General features: G+C 46.5%; 1 protein-coding gene across 2 annotated transcripts in view; it reads right to left on the reverse strand.

Annotated features, from left to right (window-relative positions):
• Positions 1-8199: 8199 nt before the first annotated feature.
• Positions 8200-19381, reverse strand: part of TENM3 (teneurin transmembrane protein 3) — a 470182-nt gene continuing 459000 nt past the window's right edge. For both annotated transcript variants that reach the window (XM_023221030.1, XM_031935298.1), the window contains 3 exons: positions 14942-16553; positions 12097-12227; positions 8200-9282 (listed from right to left, as the gene is read on the reverse strand). In XM_023221030.1, coding sequence (XP_023076798.1) covers positions 8527-9282; positions 12097-12227; positions 14942-16553 — 2499 coding nt within the window. In that variant the 3' untranslated portion in view covers positions 8200-8526. The remainder of the gene's footprint in view (positions 9283-12096; positions 12228-14941; positions 16554-19381) is intronic.

The raw sequence follows: 19381 nt of genomic DNA on the forward strand, positions 1-19381 counted from the left end.
TGTGCTTAGGACCCAAGACCTTGTGTTTAGGACTGGGTTCCCCAGCAGCCCCGGAGCCAGAGTTGTCACAGCAGGCGAGGCGCTCCCTGCTGCGGTTGGAGAGCCCCTGTCTTTGGCTTTGGCAGAGGCCCAGGGTGGGAAGCAACCTGGCTGAAGGCGGCAGGCTGTGGGGACAGCGTCTGGCAAACCCGGGGCTGGAGACCTGGTGCAATATTGCTCCTAGTGCCACAGCCTCCGTGTGTGTGCGTGTGTATGTGTGTGTGCGTGTGTATGTGTGTGTATGTGTGTGTGCGTGTGTGTATGTGTGCGCGCGTGTGTATGCGTGTGTATTGTGTGTATGTGCGTGTGTGTGTATGTGCGTGTGTGTGCGCGCGTGTGTGTATGTGCGTGTGTGTGCGCGTGTGTGTGTGTGCGTGTGTGTGTGCGCGTGTGTGTATGTGCGTGTGTGTGCGCGCGCGTGTGTGTGTGTGCGTGTGTGTGCGCGCGCGTGTATGTGCGTGTGCGTGTGTATGTGCGTGTGCGTGCGTGTGTGTGCGTGTGTGTATGTGCGTGTGCGCGTGTGTGCGCGTGTGCGTGTGCGCGTCGCGTGTGTGTGCGCGTGTGCGCGCGCGCGTGTGTGTGTGCGCGTGTGTGCGCGCGTGTGTGTGCGCGTGCGTGTGCGTGTGTGTGCGCGTGTGTGCGCGCGTGTGCGCGCGCGCGTGTGTGTGCGCGTGTGTGTGCGCGTGTGTGCGTGCGTGTCTGCGTGTGTGTGCGCGTGTGTGTATGTGCGTGTGTGTGCGTGTGTGTGTGTGTGCGTGTGTGTGCGTGTGTGTGTGTGCGTGTGTGTGTGCGTGTGTGTATGTGTGTATGTGCGTGTGTATGTGTGTGCGTGTGTATGTGTGTATGTGCGTGTGTGTGCGTGTGTGTATGTGTGCGTGTGTGTATGTGTGTGTGCGTGTGTGTATGTGCATGTGTGTATGTGTGTGTGTGTGCGTGTGTGTGTGTATGTGTGTGTGTATATGTGCGTGTGTGTGTGTATATGTGCGTGTGTGTATGTGTGTGTATGTGCGTGTGTGTATGTGTGTGTGTATGTGTGTGTGTGTGAGAGAGAGAGAGAGAGAGAGAGAGATACAGAGAGAGAGAGAGAGATCTCCTGGCCTCTCCGTCATCCCGGCTCCCAGTGGGCAGGGGAGCGCTTTGCCCTCCTGGTGAGTGGGGAGGAATGAGCTGGGCACGCGCGCGCCGGGCTCCGGCTCAGGGAGCCTCCCGTCATCCTGTCACTGCTGCCGGCGCCTGGCTGATCTTGGCGTCCCGTTAGTGGCCCTTTGGGATTTCACATGCAGCTGTGCCTGCTGCATCCCAACCCTGCTTTTATCTGGGTGATGTTTTGGCTTTACTGAGCCGTCTCTGGGCTTCTTTCTCATTTCAGCAAGAACCTGGGTAGGAAAATGGGCCTATTTATTGGTCTCCCAAAATTCCAACGGGCTGCACTCAGGGCCTGTTTCTGAAGGCAGGACACCAGCAAACAGGCTGTGATATAAGATTAGCATCTGTTGGCTTCTCTGGGTGATAACCCAGGGGCAAAAGGTTGAATCCCTCCCCAATTTTGCGTCGCGGTGGCTTTGGTGGCTGCCGCAGGCTTGGGCAGAGGAGGGAGATTGGATGTCACTGCTGCAGGGAGGCCAGGCCGAGGCGGCTGGGGAGCTGCGGGGAAGCGGGGGTGGGGACGGCTTTCGCTCTTCCAGGCTGTCACTCTAGCACGTTCCGTGAGAGCCCAGCTCCCTCAGAAATAAAAATGCCACTCTGAATTTAAGTGATCCGTTCTTCTGGGGCATTCTTCCCAGCGACAGGACTGTTAACATGAAAAGTAAAAGGGAAACAATGTGATAGTTCAGAAATCACTGTTTTCAGGGGGCTGCAGAACTCAGATAGCCCGAGGACAATTCCTGGGAGGAAGGGCCTTATTTTGATCTGTGAGTGAGAGCAACGCGGCTTAACAGTGTCTGCTCGACGTGCAGGGAAATTTACCCGAGCCGCTTTGGCAGGGCCCAGGCCTCGGTGAGGCGGTGCTGAAGCAGAAGCCTCCGTTTTAAGTGTGAAACTCGGGGGGCAGAGCAGAGGTGGGGAAGAGAGGGTCAGACAGCCGGCCCCGCCGCGGTTGGGGTGGAGAGTGGCGGGCGGCGGCGCCTTCTCTTCGCTTTCCCTTGGGTTTCTGGCCCGGGAGCTACCCCTTTGGCGTCCAGGACGTTCCCTACCACGGCCGCACGTCACTAGGGGGCGCCGGAGCCCTTCCTGAAAGCGCCGCCATCCCCTGCAGGACCGGCCCGGGGCCCGCTGGGGGCTGCAGGGGCTGCGGGGTCTGCAGGAGGGGACGTCTCAGGATCCCTGCCCACAGGGCCGCAGGATGTTGGGACGGCTTTTCCATGTCCGCACAAGCCAGAGTTCCGGAAACCCCAGGGGAAGGCCAGTGGGAAGCCCCAGATGAGGGAGGACGCAGGGAAGGGTGTTGTCTTCCCCTTACTACTTCCCGTTCTCTGCCTTGGGTCGCCTCTGTGTGTTCTGCAGTGACCTGTCACCTGTCAATGCTCCAGACTGAAGTTAAACGCCAGGCTTGTGTTTTTTTTTTATTTTGAGCTTGGAAATCATGTCATAGCTGAATAAGGATATTTTACAATCTGCTTGTTTGTAATCTTTTGTCAATAAATTAAGAAACTGGAGATGACAGACTGACTCTAGGTCCTTTTGAGATCCTGAGTCATCGACGTCCCCCTGGCCCACCCAGGGAGGCTTTCCTTCCAGGCCCTAAAGGAGAGGGGGCGGGGTGGGGGAGAGGAGAGGATAGGAGAGGGGAGGGGAGGGGAGGGGAGGGGAGGAGAGAGAGCGCATCGTGGATGCAAAGACAGTTCTGGGGACGATTTTTGCAGAATATTCTCTGGAACAGGTAGACTAGACTTTCCCTAGTGTTCGTGTGGGAGGAAGGTCTGGGACGGGGCATCCTCCAGCCCGCGGTCATTAATCACGGTGCGATAAGAACTCCAGGTTGAAGAGAGCCTGGTGAGCCTCCTCACCGACTTCCACTGAGCGCCCCATTTTCAGCCTTTCAGTCACGCCCGAGAACTTGTCATTTTAACTCCTTGGGCATTTATGCTCCCCGCACACCCCATTGATAGAGTTAACTTGTGAAAATTTTCAAGAATTCATTTTGACCCAGCGGACCACTTGTAAATCCTGTCAGTTGTGTGCGGTGGGCTATGCCATAGAGAAGTGGCCGCTGTGGGTGGAATTCAGGAAATCTCTGCACACAGGTAGAAGAAGGAGATTTCCCTGCATAATACAGGATGAATGTCTGTGGCCGGGGCCTGCTAAGCCTAGCTCACAATTTAGTAGGCACGGGGACTGTTACCAAGTCAGTCTCTTGCCCTAAAAGTCACAATTTATGCTTCTAATTTTAATTTTCCTGAGCTTAGATCCCAGAAGGATTTATTAAATTTGCTTTGAGGAACCCATTAACTCTAAACTGAATAATGATGTTACTCTAGGCTTAGAATCGGTTGATAGTAAATTCTCCATCCACAGGACTCTAGGAACCCCGTATTCCTCCACGACAGGATTCTAAGTCGTTTCATAAATGAAAAGGTTTACTTAATTTACCTAAAAGTTATTAGTAATTAACTAACATCAAGAGACCATTGCTTGCAGGGGTGGTAAATAGCAAATGATAAGTCTGGCAAAGGAAGGATATTCATTATGTGGCTTAAATGAGAAGGTAGAAAATTCAAATGGCTTATCAGTACCTCTTTGGGACTCTGGCTTAACTCTGTGATTGAAATGGGTGATAATGACTTATAACTCATTTTTATTTATTTATTTTCCATGGGTCTGGTAGGGTGTTCAAAGCCAAATGGAAAACTTCTGGAAAACCTAGGTAAACAGCCCAGTGGTCTTTCCTTCGGAAATGATGGCCAGCCAAACTTGCTTATCTATACGGAAGAGCTGTGAGGAGCTAGAAATACCGGCAGGCAGAGGGCCATTCAGGCACCTGTTTTGTTTAGTGTCCAGGGGACACAACCTGACATAATAGAAGTCATCAGGTTATAGAATGAAAAATGCTAGTCCTGGCTATAAATGATGGCAGTTTTGGAAAGATGAAGTGTCCGTGGGAAGGGGGGCGGTAAGGAGTATCTGCAGTACCTGCCCGGGTAGCATTATGAGGAGGCTGTGACATAGTGGAGGGTACTAGCTCAAGGGAATCTCTGCTTATCTTAACTTGAGGCACTTCTGTGAACTTGGACAACTCAAATTTCTGTAAGTCCCTTCCACCTCCAGCTTCTGGGATGGGATGCATTTTGTGGACTGGGATGCTGGAATCAGATTACTCCTTGAAGGAAAGTGGGATGAAATTTGGATTTCTGTGAAAAGGGTGAGATCTTAATATGTTGCCCTTTGAGGCTTCCCAGGGGCAGACTCACCCCACTCGACTAGAGCTCAAATGATACCCCCCAGCCCCGCCAGGTGGGTGGTGGCAGTTCTTGGTCCAGGTGGACCTTGTCCTCCTCTGTGCAACAGCAAGCGAGCAGCTGTGAGCACCGCCCGGGTGGTTTTGCCCAGACAGAACACGATGTGGATCAGTGCCTTCCGGCTTCCTCTCTTGAATCCCTCCTTTCCAAAAGCACCTCGGACAGCTGATTTGCTGTCAGCAGGCGAGAGAGAAACAACCGCATTCAGGAGTAGCCCAGGGCAAAAGGACAAAGAAAAGATGATAAACAGAGTGAAGAATGGGCATGAATAGGAAAAGCATCAAAGGCATTCTTTCATTAAAATTTTTCTTTTTCTTTTTTTTTTAAGAGACAAGGTCTCGTGTCGCTCAGGCTGGAGGGCAGTGGTGCGATCACAGCTCATTGTAACCTCCAGCTCCTCTCCTCATCTTTTCAAGCGCTTAAGGACTGGTCCTGATTTGAGGTGCTTATATTCAGGTGCTGCCCTTGTGTTGTGGTCTGGCAGTTAGAACCCCATGCAGCTGTTAGGAAGTGTGTGGCGAATGTAAAGACACAAATCTCACGGGATGCAGCAGCAGCATATCCCATGTTCTGATTATTTTTTCTAAGGTATAATTTTTACCGGCACCGTTTTTATTTGCATTTGTTCAGACATGACTTTTTAGGGAAAAGAGTGTAGAGAAGGAAAGCAGTCATTCACCTGTTTTTCTGGATTTCCGTTTTGATCATGTTAAAGTCTAATTCGAGGAGAAGAAAATAGACCAGTTTGCCGAGTGAAATGACCTGATTCTTGTTGGATCAACACGTTATGCAGTTGAAGTTGTCACTAGAAAGCAAGTGTGATGAAGTCTGCCTTTTCCGACTAAAATCAAAGCCCTGGCCTGCTGGCCAATTCGAACGAAGCATCCTCTAATCAGACGGTCTTTATGTAGATTTCGACATCTCCAGGAGGCTGCAAGCCTATCAGGCCCAAACTGATTCTTCCAATCAAGTGTTTTAATTAAGCACGCTTATTGCCAGGATCACAGGAATGAGGCCTGCTCTCGAGTAGCAATGCGCGGTACTTTTGTAAATTCTTCTTTACAGTTAGTGTGTTTGGCTTTGTGGGGGTGTGTTTACTGTTTTCTTAAAGTAGGCCATGGGAGGGTCCCCTGTGAAGTTCACTCTGCTGAGCCAGCAGTCTGGCCAGTGGACAAAAAAAAAAGAAAAAGCTACTACCGACTAGGTTGCAGACGAATCAATTCCCCAACGACTGCATCTATTTGCATCCTCCACGTTAAACACAAAAGCAATGCCGGCTAGCCCAAGATTTGAAAAAATATAAAAGCACACACACATTGGGTTGGCTTTTATTGGAATGCCTAGATGCAATCTATAGTCATCAAGTTATGGAAAATTCAGGTCACATATAAAGTTAAGAAGGCAAATGAAAAGAACAATACAAATCAGACAAAATTTACATCTCAAAATATCATGAAAGCATTTTGACTGGCTTTGCCTAAAATACTTTGAATATCAATTTCTTTTTTGTAAGCTAATTCTTTTCATTATACAGTCCCCCACCCCCCTCCCAACTCTTAGAAAAAGGTCTTTTGTTTACATATTCCCCAAGGTCACTATTTCTCGTAAAAGCATGTCCAGATCACAAGTCTTTTTAGAAAGAAATAGGCTCATTATACCTACTAACAAGACACTAATCGGGTTGATTTGACTTCATCTAAAATAAGCACCAGGAGATACTCCAAATCTGTTATTTATTGGTGCCCGTGTGAAGACCAGTCCATATCAAGAAGAGGTTAAGACTATGATTTCACTTCTGTCATGTGGCACAAGCTTTTCATGGTACAACATGTCTGAGAATTTAGACTCAGAGCCTATTTCACCCAAAAGTACTTACAGCATGCTAAATACAGGCCTGCAGAAGTTCCACGGAACAGAACTGCAAATACCTAAGTTAACAGTTAAAAAATAAAATGGAAAACAGAATCATGTTTATGTGGTTTGAAATCTCATAGTTTTCTAAATTTGGGCTTCATAATACTTGCCAAAGGATTTCCAGAATAAAAAATATTAATGCTAATCTGTGCTTTCATTCTAATAAAATATCAGCATTCATTAGAGGATTAATGACTTCGGTATGCTCTACCAAATACACAAAGACAGTAATAGCACTGATACTGTCAATTCAGTAGCTATTTTGAAACTTTCCCAGCCAATCTGTTTAATAAACACACCTACTGTGCAATTTAGAGTATGTGATACATACAAAGCAGTTAGAAAATTATTTTCAATACATCACTTGAACCTTTATATTTACGACATGTTCACTTGCTATATTTTATCACCATTATACATAGAGGAAAACAGTGTGTACTATAGCTCAATGAACTGAGAAATATCTTCTAAAAATATTTTTGTGGCTGAATTTAGTGCTCAGGAAAGAGATTTGTCAGAGCGGAGCTGACACGGAAGTGCAGATGGCGGCTGGGCTGGTTCCCACACGCGAGCATGCTTGTGTGCAGGAGGGCACGGCTGCCAGTTCACTTCCAGCTGGATCTGCCACCCCCGGCTTCCCCGAGACAGAGCAGAGGCTGTCATTCAAACCAGCCCCAAGATGGTTTGGTCATGTGGGCTTAGAGGAGCTTCTGTTTCCCTTTTTTGTTCCTCTTGGTGACCAAGGGTACAAACCCAAAACTAGCAGAGTAACCCTGACCGGCTGCATCTGCTCACCCACCACTGCTCCGTTTCTGCTGTCTTTCCTAGATCTTAAGACACGTGTTTAGGATCACCACTATTGGATCCTTTCCTCCTCCTGTTTCCCCAGCGTCTGATGTGGTCTCTCCTCCATCATGAGACAGAGCTTTGGAACAGCAACAGTAAAAACCCCGGGGTAAATTATATCAACTCCCCATCGACTGGCAAGGTTGAGAGAGGGCCAGAGAACCCTTCCTCCCGTTTTTTCCAATCTTCCCTTACATTCCACCAGCCCTAGTTGTCTACTGTGCCTCTCAGTTGACAATGCTGAGGACACTGGCTTGATGTGTGAGAGAGGGAAGAGAAAGGAGCTCTCTGATTCGCCACCCACCTAGAATTGCACGGTCCTATCCATCTAGTGATAGAAGCTTGCACATTTTTTTCAACCTAATACAAAAATATTAACACTTCTGGACATTATAGGCATAAATTGTTATATCTCTACAATATAATAATTTATACTGTACAGCTATAACAGATAACAAAAGGTGCAATCCTTTTAAAAAAGTCACACAGTTCACGTTTTTATCATTTTATTTTTAAGTATAAACTTTTTAAACACTTTACATAAATTAACTCCTCTGAGACTAATATTTGATGTACAGTAAATTGTAATTCATATAAAAATCCATAAACAACTTGTCTCACATAATTTACAAAAAAATCAGGATTTCCTTTGCTTATCAGTGACGAGGATTCTAGTTGCCAGTTTTTTCCCCCGAAGGCAAACCACGCTAGCATTGTAAAACCCATTAACAAATCCCGCCGCAGACGTCACTGCGCCAATGTCCTTCTACAAAGCTGCACAGGGAAAGCAGTTGGTTGTCTAGAAACAGTAACTTTGCCCCACATTGTAAAATGAACAGAGATAGCTATCACATCCTATGCAGACAGGCTACTTCTTGTAAGCAAAGGTCGACAATTCGGGACTATTTGGAAACACTGTATGCATTGTTTTTTTTTCTTTTTTAAAGTTAGTTAAATACAGTGCCTCGAAAGGAGCAGACGGCCCAGCGCAAAAGGTCGAGCGAGGCCTTTGTCCTTGATGATTTTTTTTCTCTGGCTACGTTTAGTCCGAGTGCAGCGCTATGCATATGTAAACATATTCGTTAAAGCCGATCACCTTTAAGGTCATTCAGAAAAAAGCGGTCCTTGTTTTCGCGGTGTGGGTGTGGGTTCTAACAGCAGTCTCGTTCTCCTGGGAGGAAGGCTCTTGGGCGCTGGAGAGCCCCACTCGGGTTGTGCCACAGGACAATGTGAGCAGGGCGTGAGCGGCTCGGCGGGCGCGGCCCGGGCGTTACCTCCTGCCGATCTCGCTCTGCCGCAGGAACTGGATGTTGTTGGCACTGTCGGCCAGCTCGGGGTACTGCTCCACCGAGAGTACGTAGTACCCGTCGTAGCCCTGCACCTTGCCGGCGCTCAGCAGCTGCCGCTTCTCGCCCTCCGTCCAGAGGCGCGCGCCTTCCTCGCCGTCGCGCACGCGCTGCTGCTCGCGCGCCCAGGCCCGGGCAAGCGCGCGCTGCCGCGCCTGCTCCAGGATGCGCGCCTTCTCCTCGTCCAGGGTCATGCCGTAGCGCACGTGCAGCGCCAGCGCGCCGAACTGCATCTCCACGTCCGCGAACCTGCGCGTCCTGCCGTTCACCACCGTGGTGGACTGCGACACCGTCACGTTGATGCCGTTCTCCAGCGCCTTGCGGCCGCTGGTCAGCCGCAGCGTGCCCAGGTCGCTCTCGGGTGTGGTGGTCTTGATGAAGTAGTGCGTGTCCTTGCCCTCGATGGTGAAGTGCAGGTTCTCCAGGTAGAAGGCGTTGTTGAGCACGGCCGCCACCTTGATGCAGTCCTCGTTGGCGATGTTGAGCACGTTGGTCTGCACGCGGCCCTGGCTGACGGCCAGCATGACGCCCTTGCCGATCAGCGACTTGACCGTGGCGAACCACAGCCAGGACTGCGCGCCGCCGGCCCGGCGCCGGCTCACCTGCACCTCGGCCATCTTCCCCAGCGACAGGAAGGCCTTGGCCTGCCGCGCCACTTGCTGCTGCACTCCGAAGATGGGCTGCGGGCGAAACACAACAGGGGGCGCGTCAGAGGCGGCCGGGAGCCTCCCCACTCCTGACCCACACACGGGGCTCTGGGGGCAGCGCCGAGGCAGGCAGGGAAGCCCCGGGGTCCTTCCCTGATCAGAAGGCTGACAGCCCGGGGGGAGGAAGCACTGGAGATCCCTCCCCGTCAAGGTGATCCCAGTGCTTTGGAAGCCCCAAACGGCTCGCTCACCGTGGATCACTTTAAAGCTTTCTTCGTTTCTAACATGGGAAAAATAGTCCTGTTTCTTGCTTTTCTCTTACAGTTTCTAGAGGCTTTTCCCACGCCCACCCGACGTGGGGAACCCAGCTCGTCCGGACCTCCATGCTCGAAGCTTTCTCCACAGGAGGCTGAGAAACCACCGAACACAGAGAGGGATCTGAACGGCTGGGGATACTTAAGGCGGATCACTGGGCCCCGCTTCGTATGCTTTGAAATGCTTGCATTTAAGTCAACTCTGTCCCCTCTCCTGGCAGTTTTCAGCTGAAGATGGTGAGTGTAACGGCAGAATTGAAATGTACCGGGATGAGTGGACGGTAGGGCGGCTGGAGATATTTGTTACTTTAGGAAAACAATTATTTTTCTCAGATTTAGGGACAGTGGGCCGTCTAGATTGGCAAATGTTTTAAATTGGGGGCATCTTAACTCAGCCATTTCTTATACTACCAGATGTTTGGCCATTGTTTCCCAAATGAAAACATCTGTTTCATTTGCGGCAATGAAAGAAACAGTTGTTTTTCTGCACTTACGGCATCCTCATTGTTTTTGCCCACGATTCCCTTTGCTGTCCTTATGGTGTGCTTCTCTTGACAGAGAACTTGAACCATATTTAAAAGGCTGCTTAGGAAAAGAGCTGGCAAGTCCATTTGTACAGTTAGATGTAAGTGTTTTCAGGCATGTTGGAAAGTCATACACAATTAGGATGTGCATGTTCAAATGCGTTAGGAAACTTCGGTATGTCTTCATGCCACTCTCTCAGTGTAGACAGTCACGCACTGCTTAGCCACGGGGATGCATTCTGAGAAATGTGGCATTAGGCCATTTCATCCTTGTGTGAACATCATAGAGTGCACTTACACAAACCTAGATGGTGTAGCCTGCTACACACCTAGGCTATATGGGATGCCTATGGCTTCTAGGTTGCAAACCTGTATGCAGTGACTACTGAATACTGCAGGCAACTGTACCACCATGGCAAGTAATCGTGTATCTAAACATAGAAGAGGTACAGTAAAAATACGGTGTTGGCAGAGCCCGGTGGCTCATGCCTATCATCTTAGCACTTTGGTAGGCAGAGGCAGGAGAATCGCTTGAGCCCAGGAGTTCAAGACCAGCCTGTGCTACACAGGGAGACTCCATCTCTACGAAAAATAAAAAAATTAGCTAGGTGTGGTGGCATGTGCCTGTGGTCCCAGATACTTGGGAGCCTGAGGTGGGAGGATCGCTTGAGCCCAGGAGGTCAAGGCTGCACTCCAGCCTGGGTGACAGAGTGAGACCCCATCTCAATTTAAAAAAATATATGATATTGTAATCTTGTGAGATCACCACCTTATACAAGGTCTATCATTGATCAGAATGTTGCACACACACGACTATATTTGTAACTTAGGAAAAAGGAATTGCTTTTATATTAGGTATGAAACAACAACAGGTACTGGTGCTGTAGACAGCCTGTGTGTGTGTGTTAACCATGGCTGCCTCTTCTCTTTGTTTTCATTGAAATGATAGGAAATTGCTCAAGGGGTGGCTGGGAATTAATCACTCTAAGAAAGTCTGCACTGTCTTATGATCATGGAGTCACCCCATTTCTCCGTCTCTAATTATTCTTACTGTAAGCTGGAAATTCTGGTATTTTGCTGTGCATTCCTTTCTGATCTCTGACTGGTGGGGATTAGATGTGCCACTTTCTGAAGCAGCAGCTTTGACTTTGTAATTTTCTATTATATTTCTTTTATTTCTTGTAATGGTTACAGGCCTCTTCATCTATTATGCTCAGGAAAATTCCATAAACCTTCCTGGTTGTAGGTGGGCCCTTACCAGAGGACATTTATTTTTATTTTTAATCTTTTTTAATTTTTAATCTTTTCCTATGAAACACTATTAATTATTATTATTATTTTTTGAGACGGAGTTTCACTCTTGTTGCCCAGGCTGGAGTGCAATGGCGTGATCTCGGCTCACCACAACCTCCGCCTCCCGGCTTCAAGCAATTCTCCTGCCTCAGCCTCCCGGGTAGCTGGGATTACAGGCGTGCACCACCACGCCGGGCTAATTTTGTATTTTTAGTAGAGACGGGGTTTCTCCATGTCGGTCAGGCTCGTCTCCTGACCTCAGGTGATCCGCCCACCTCGGCCTCCCAAAGTGCTGGGATTCCGGGCATGAGCCACCTTGCTAGGCCGAAACACTGTTAATTTTTAAAGAAGTTGAACTTTGTGGCATTGTTTGTGGGTTGCTCATTTGTAAAATGGGTTCCGGGCCCTCTTGTTTATTGTATTTTTGGCTTCAGGTCCATGCTTTCTTGGGGTTCTTTTTAGAAAGCCACCACTCGAAAGTGAGCTTCTGCATTTCTCTGTTTTCATTAGCATTTGCTGAAAACATATTTAGGCCTGTTTAACAGGCCTCTGGTTTGTTGAACACAAATGCAGAGGAAGTGTTGCTTTTTTCCCCTAAAAGAGTCAAAAAATTACAAACTGTCTTGGTACAGTTTTCACAAAGGTGGTTTCATTCGATATGGGCAGATAAGACACAAGCTACTTAACACCTTTCCGTAGGTCTTTTTGTTTCTTACCGGTATATCATCCCACTGCTGACTCTTCACAAGTTCATAAGAAGGTTCTGTTAAATCAAATTTGGGAACAGGGAATCCAGGAATAGCATTGTGCAGATGGAAACCAAATGTCACCAGCCAGCTGTTAACATCTAGGAGAAGAATGTTCAAAATGAAAGGTGGTGGAGTTTTGTCCTTTCATACATTTAAATTCTTACCGTAAAAATAAAATCCCATTTCACAATTAATAATCTGAAAAAGAGCACATGTTTGCTTTTGTCCTACAAACCTAAACTTCCTCTGTTTTTAGACATGAAGACGGGAAACTTCACAGCAGAACTATGGCAAATGCTACGAAAATTGCCGAGTAATAGATGCTCAGACAGACTGGGTAAGCCGTCATTCCTGCTAAGCTGCAGCCTGTGCTAGTAACAGTGATAGCAAGGGTAAGAACAATGCACAGCAGCAGGAGGGAGATATAACTTGCAGAAAACAAACGAAATTTGTTTTGTAGTTAGTAAAGGCTGGTCTCAAATAGAAGTGTTTTGTTAGCTCTCCAAAGCGATTGCCCAAGGATATGTGGACTTCCACAACCCATTTTCTATTATTAAAACCCCTAAGTTGAGAGTATTAAAATCAACAGTTGATTCTTAATCACAGATGAATGGTGAAAGCTGGCAAAACTGGCCAAGGGCGCGGAGGTCCTGATTACCATCAGCTATGACTTCAAAGGCTCACTGTGCACAGGTGGAGACAAACTTTTTGGGGAAAGAACCTGGAAACCTTTAAGATGGTATTTTAAAATATTGCCATGTGACTCCAAAAGCCATTAAGCTCAGAATAAGGCTTTTATTCTATTCTGGAGGTTATAATGTTACAGAACTACTCAGCAGGCTTGCAGCTTTATGAGTGCGGTTGGGTGTAGATTATTTTATATATTAAGCACATTGCTGGAAAATTTGAAATTGCATTTCACCTAATATATTTTATGCTGTTCCATCTCTCTTTTGATGTTTTTCAGAAAATGCTGCTATGGCATTCCCTGCAGTCCACGTTGCTAGGAGAGGATGAATTCAGGAGCTGGGGGCTTTCCAGCCTTTCTCAGCCCCTGTCAACACCCCTTAAATAACCAGTGGTAAACTGCTTGTCAGAATGATGGAGAGCCACTTGATTCCCATTTCCTTCTCTAGGGCACAGACTCTCACCTCATTGCCAGGCTGGCAGGTCCTTCGTCCAGGCATCATATGGCTATAAAACCACTGGTATTGTTTCTATTTGGAATGGGGTGGTAGTAGTGGTGGTGGGGAGAAATAAATCCTAAGTGGTTCACATAGGATGCAAAGTGATACAATTAGTGTGTATATGAGAGTGTATCTGAGTTTGGGGGGTGGGAGGGCCTTATTTTTGGGAGAAAATTCTCCCAAATGTTAAGAGTATTGGGGGCAAAAATTCTGTTACTCTGAAAAATGTCTGCATAACAGTGAAAATCAGAGGGCCGTGAGTATTGAAAAGTACTGCTAAAATAATAGGATTTGAATGCAGATGTGTACTGAAAAACCCTGAATGAGAATAAGGGTGCTGCTGAATCAGGAGGCAGAAAGAAGGGACTTTCAGCTGGTTCACATGGAAGAGATATAAAATGCTTTAGGCAGTCTGGAAAGGTAGGAAGCAGATGTGAAATGAACGGGGCAACCTGTTGAGCCTATTTTGAGAACTGAAAGAACAGACATCTCAGTACACCTCAAATATTGAGCTAGAAAAGAGGCAGCCTAAAGGAGCATCTAACACAAGCCAAAACAAAACAGAAATACCTTAAACCAAGCCCAACAATCGACAACAGGAAAGAACCTTACTCCTGGAAATATAAATGTGGTAGAGGGGTTAATGATGGTGCTGTGTATCAGGAATGGGAGGCAGCAGGAGTCAGAATTCTTGGAGTAGAGGTTGAGTGAAGAAGGGAACTAGAGTAGAGCTTGCAAGGACCTTGTCTGTTTCACGTGCTGGTTGTTCCATGGTGGCAATAGTGGGATCTGATGTTCTACATCTTGTTAACTAAAAAAGTAACATGCACTAAACTTGGAAAGATCTTAAATCTGTACCCTGAAAGTTATCCCACATTCGTGGAAAAATTAGTATGCCTATTAGTATTGTCACCATGCCAGAACTGCACTGGCAATGAAGACAGTGATGTAAGAGACAGAAGTGAGACCAGACACAGGATCCACTGTCTAAGCAACCGATGGGAGAAATGGCTTCGTGACTGTCCCGAGGCGATGGTGGTGAAGCAGGAATTAAACACCTCCCAGGGATGAAATGGTGTCACCCTGTGTTATGTTTCACCTTAATCATCTCTATGAGAACCTCACACATGTACTTAAAAAACCCAAAATGACACATTCGTAAGGTAGTTACTATTGCGGAATTTCATGTATTATATTTGTGCCCCACGTTAGGCACTATTATCCCAGTTTTATAGTTAAGGAAATGGAAACTCAAAAAACATGTGGCTTACAGAGCTACACAGCTTGTGGGAGAGGAGCTGAGATTGGAACTCCAATTCTGGGACTCTGTGTTCATCATGTTTTTTGCTTCCCCATGTTCCCCTTCTTTAAATGACTGGAGTTCATGTCATTTCAAAAACTAGTGGCCTTGGGCACTGGCAGGCAGAATAGGAAGTAACTATGTCTCATTTTCCCTTTGTGATTTCTCTATGGTTCCACAGAGAAATAAACACATTAAAAGGTTAGCCATGAGACTTTGCTTGAGCAAAGTATGAAGTTTTTTTAAAAAACCATTTCCAGTTATTTTGTGTATGAATCTAATGATGGTAGGCCTCCAGCACTTGGAAAAGACTCAAAATGCTTACCTGTGATGTAATCTTTCACGTCATGGATTTTGCTGGCAGGGTTGTTATTCCTAAACATGTACAAGTTAAAGGGAGCTGGGTCCTTCCCGATTCTTTTCCAGATTTCTATGTCAGGTGTTGTCCACCGTCCTGCCAAAATGTCATAATCTCTTTCTCCAAAGTGGATTAATTTGGTGAGTGGGTCATACAGGCCACCATGAAATCCAATTACCAGTTGAAAGTCAATATTGGAGTCAAAATAGATTTCACCATATGCAGTGTACTGAATCTGTTTCAGCATCAGCCCATTGCTACTGAACACAGCCAGCGGTGTCCCCGTGTTATCCGATGCAATGTAGAATTCATCCCCACTGCTGATTTCCATGGCAAAAAGATGTCCTTGGAGGTCGTAATACAGGGATGTAATTTCTGAACTTGAATGGTTGTAGACATGAGTAATCCTAGTGGGATAAGTCAGGTCAGCATAAAAAAACTGCAGGTGCTGTCCTAGACTGGTTTTGCTAGAAACACGCCTTCCCAGGCCGTCATAACGGTAGATCACTGTCCAGCCACTGCCTTTACTGTAAACTCGAGTTAGAAGCCCCTTGGAGCTATATTCAAAGATTTCCGTGCCTCTTTGACGTAGGAAACCATCTTCATCCAACCGATACTGAACATCACCCAGGCGAGTGATTCTGTCTCGCAGGTCATAGCGAAGGGGTGTCAGACGTGCACTGTTACTTGGGTTCAGTAAATGGAGGTTTCCATTCAGATCATAGTTGTACCGCCACATTATCTTTTCATTGAGGTACACTGTTTGGAGCTGTCCATCAACATCATATTCATAAGCATATTTGGTGGTGTTGGCAAAGGGCCCTATTTTAATCTCTCTCTTGGTTACCCGACCCATGTTATCATATTGAATTGTAATCCAGTACATGAGCGACCTGAATATCTCATACTGAATTTCCTTGATACGGCCATGAGCATCAAAGTGCTTCGTGTAGGTCATTACAGCTGTGGAAATGATCTGGTTAATATCATAATATATAACTCCAAATTTTCCAAACTGCTCAACTTTGCCAGAAATGTCATCAAACTGATAGAGATCAATAGGCAGTGGAGTTTCATTGATCACACCCTGCATGCTGGTCACTCGAAAGCTGTTGTCATAGCTGTAGTCAAATCTTGCATTTACCATCCCATCTTCACTAAAGCGGAAAATCTGCCTGTCAATCAGGGGACCAATTTGCCTGTACCTAATGGTGCAAATAAAACCATCACTCTGGAGGTTTACTGTCTTCAGGACTCCTGCTGTTTCATCATAGGTAAAACTGACTCTGGTGCTATCATATAAAATTTCTGAGAGTCTGGTCTGCCTTCTGTATTTGAATAAGACCCTCCGACTTGTACCCAAGAAAGCCGTTTGCAGAAGCAGCCCCTCCTCGTTGTAGTCCGTGATGACGGAGGCATTGCTCTCCGGGGGGTTGTATATGTTGCGGTAGTAGCCAATGGATCGGATGGTCTGCATGGTGTGGCGAGCCACGCTGGGCATGGTGATGGCGGAGAGGCGGTCCCACATGTCGTATTCGAAGATGTACTGCCGCTGGCTATGAAGCAGAAGAACCATGGACTGTAAAGAGAGAACATTCTGTTACCCAGTGTTTGTGAACAGGAGATGCAAAAGCAGATTCAGTGACCACAAATGCACAGAAACATTCCACTAGAGAAAATGATCTTCATTTTAATTGCGTTCTCCTTGACCTTGTGTGTTGTTAACGTTTCTCTGCCTAATTTGCTTGGATGCTTAATTGTGAGGGGTTGTGCAATTAGCGGCTCAAGATTCACAACGTGCTGCCTGTCATGACGGATGGTACCATTCTCTTCCCAGACATTCATAGCCAACCAGCAGCTTGTCAGTGGGTCTGGATTAGTCATAATATACCATTCTCTTCCCAGACACTCATAGCCAACCAGCAGCTTGTCAGTGGGTCTGGATTAGTCCTAATACAGGCATGATCAAAGCTGCTTTACACACAACATTTTGAGGAGAAAATAGCATATGGGGAATGCAGTTCCATCCACAAGTAGCAATTATTTAGTAAGGTGGCTTCCCCCCCCCATTTGACTGAAGAACCACTCAAATCATGTTTGATTTCTAGTGTACTTTGGCGGAAGGGCAAAGCATTCACAATATTATTTTATAAAGACATAAAATTAGCCAAAAATGGATCAAGTGTACATGAAGCATCAACACCAAAAAATGTCGTGAAATTAATCACATGGTGAATGAGAGCTATAAATGCCCTTAGTAGAAATATTCTATAGACACATACGGCTAAATTGTTAGAAGACATCTGTACTGACAATAAATCTCCATTTCTTTCTGTGGATACCAAATCCGATTTGTATCTCAGGAACAATAAGAATGGTTTCTAGACTTCATACTGCTTTGGAGCTAAATTATGAAATGAGTAAATATATTAAAATGAACTCTGCCTATTTCATGAGCCACTGCAGAAAGACAAATGACAGTCATTTATTAGGCCAACAAACGTGAGAGAAGGTCATCCCAGGCTGGTTAAGTCAAGCTCAGCGGTAACACAGGGCTGTGGGTGGCTCTTGCCTCTGAGGAAGCTTCCTCTAACCCCTGTTGGGCCAAATGGAACAACATTGGCACAGGGAGGATGTGTGGCTTGGGAGTCCTGCGAGGTCTTCTCCTTTGCCTGACTTCAGCTTCTGTAGAATCTCCTCTTTGGGCAGACCTAGGGGCAATTTTTGCATGCAGGTTGTGTAGTAAATGTCCTGAGAATTGTTGCTAATAGTTTTTGCATTCTTCCAAGGAAAGCTTGGACTATTGCTGAATTCACAGGAATAAATACCTACTTTTAGAATCATCTAAAGTCATATTTGATGGTAGGCTGTAAACTACTACTTGTTTTGCTATGAGTAAGTTTTGGCTTAGTGCACCTATCCCAGTAAGAACATCGAAATAGTCTGGGTGGATTGTAGGGATTTGGGAGAGACAAGAAAGATCTGTCTATTGTCTTTTCTGATCCTCCTGGATGTGTGCAGGTGATCTTGGTCACTGCCTCTGTCATTCTGTGACAGTGGCTCTTCTCAATGATATGCTGCTGGGCTCCCATAATGGGACATTTCCCAGTCCCATTATGAGCACTACTATACATTTTTAGGGTTGTGCTTGTATGTTTCTGTTACTCTGTAATGCACTTAATTTAAATTGGGGAAACTCCAGAATGAAGCCGTCATCCTCTCCCACTTAGAAACATTGCCTTGGGGGCTTGTCATCTAACAGGTGCGATTCATTGCCTCAAGGGTGAGTCTCTTCTAAGGAGAGCAAACAGGTGGGTTTGCAAGAGACAGATTGGCCATGAGGGTCCTAAGCTGGAAGCATCCCAGAGGTGGGGGGCTGCCGTAAGAGAGGCAGCATCCTATAGTGAGCTTTGGAGCTGAAACTGGTTCTCAGGAAGAGTAGCCTGTGCAGTCACCAGCTGGAATCAGGTGGGATGGCTCAGGGTTCAGGGGGTTAGGTTTAGACTGAGTCATTCCCCATGGCACCTCCAGTGAAGAAAGAGATTGTGTGAGGGGAGCACGGTGACAACATGGATGTGATGTGATTTATCTGGGTGACAAGAGTGCTTCTGTGCAACGTTTGAGTCAGGAGCGGTGGAGCAGTAACTGCCGAGTAGAGCGTGTAGCACGTGCTGCTGGGTAACTGGTGGTGCCGTGCTCTGGGGTCTGAGAGCTACCAGAACTCAACACAGAATCATTTTCTAGGGCGAACGTTTGTCTCAAAGGCAAATGAAACATTCCATGAATATGCTCTTTGGTGGATTGTACTTCTTAAGAAAGGAATTACAGCAAGATTGTTCTTGCCTTTTTCTTCCCTTTCTTTTACTTTCATTTCCTCTGACCCAGTCAATACCCCAAGCCACACAGCATACATTTAGCATTTTGCACATGTGTAACTCTAAGTCTCCATTTTTGATACTGTGAAAAGTTCTCGAGAGTGGGAAACAGCCTAATCTAGGATGCTTACCTTTTATATGTAGAAGAAAGGAAAGATGCCACAGAGTACACAAAAGTATGGCTTTCTAAGAAAATCGCCTCTTTTGGTTAATAATGCATAACTAGGATCTACATGCTTTTTATGATTATGTTGAAGTTCTGCCAGGAACAACACAAAGCTGACAGCTTTAACTGTGCTAATGTAAGGCTCCCTCTTAAATGAAAGAGCTAGCACGAAAATCACTTACAAGCGACTTACATGCTCAAGGTCTAATTGGTGAATGTTGGCAGTGTGTAAGCTTGGCAGGTGGACAATGTTAATGCTTGTTTGTTTACATCATAAATCACTTAAAAGGGTCTCAGACAGTAGAACTTAACTAAGGAGAAACTACTTTGCTCATGCAGAAATTCATCATTGCTGTGCCAATGTGA

This window comes from Piliocolobus tephrosceles, chromosome 3 (genome assembly GCF_002776525.5).
Source record: "Piliocolobus tephrosceles isolate RC106 chromosome 3, ASM277652v3, whole genome shotgun sequence".
Lineage (NCBI taxonomy): Eukaryota > Metazoa > Chordata > Mammalia > Primates > Cercopithecidae > Piliocolobus > Piliocolobus tephrosceles.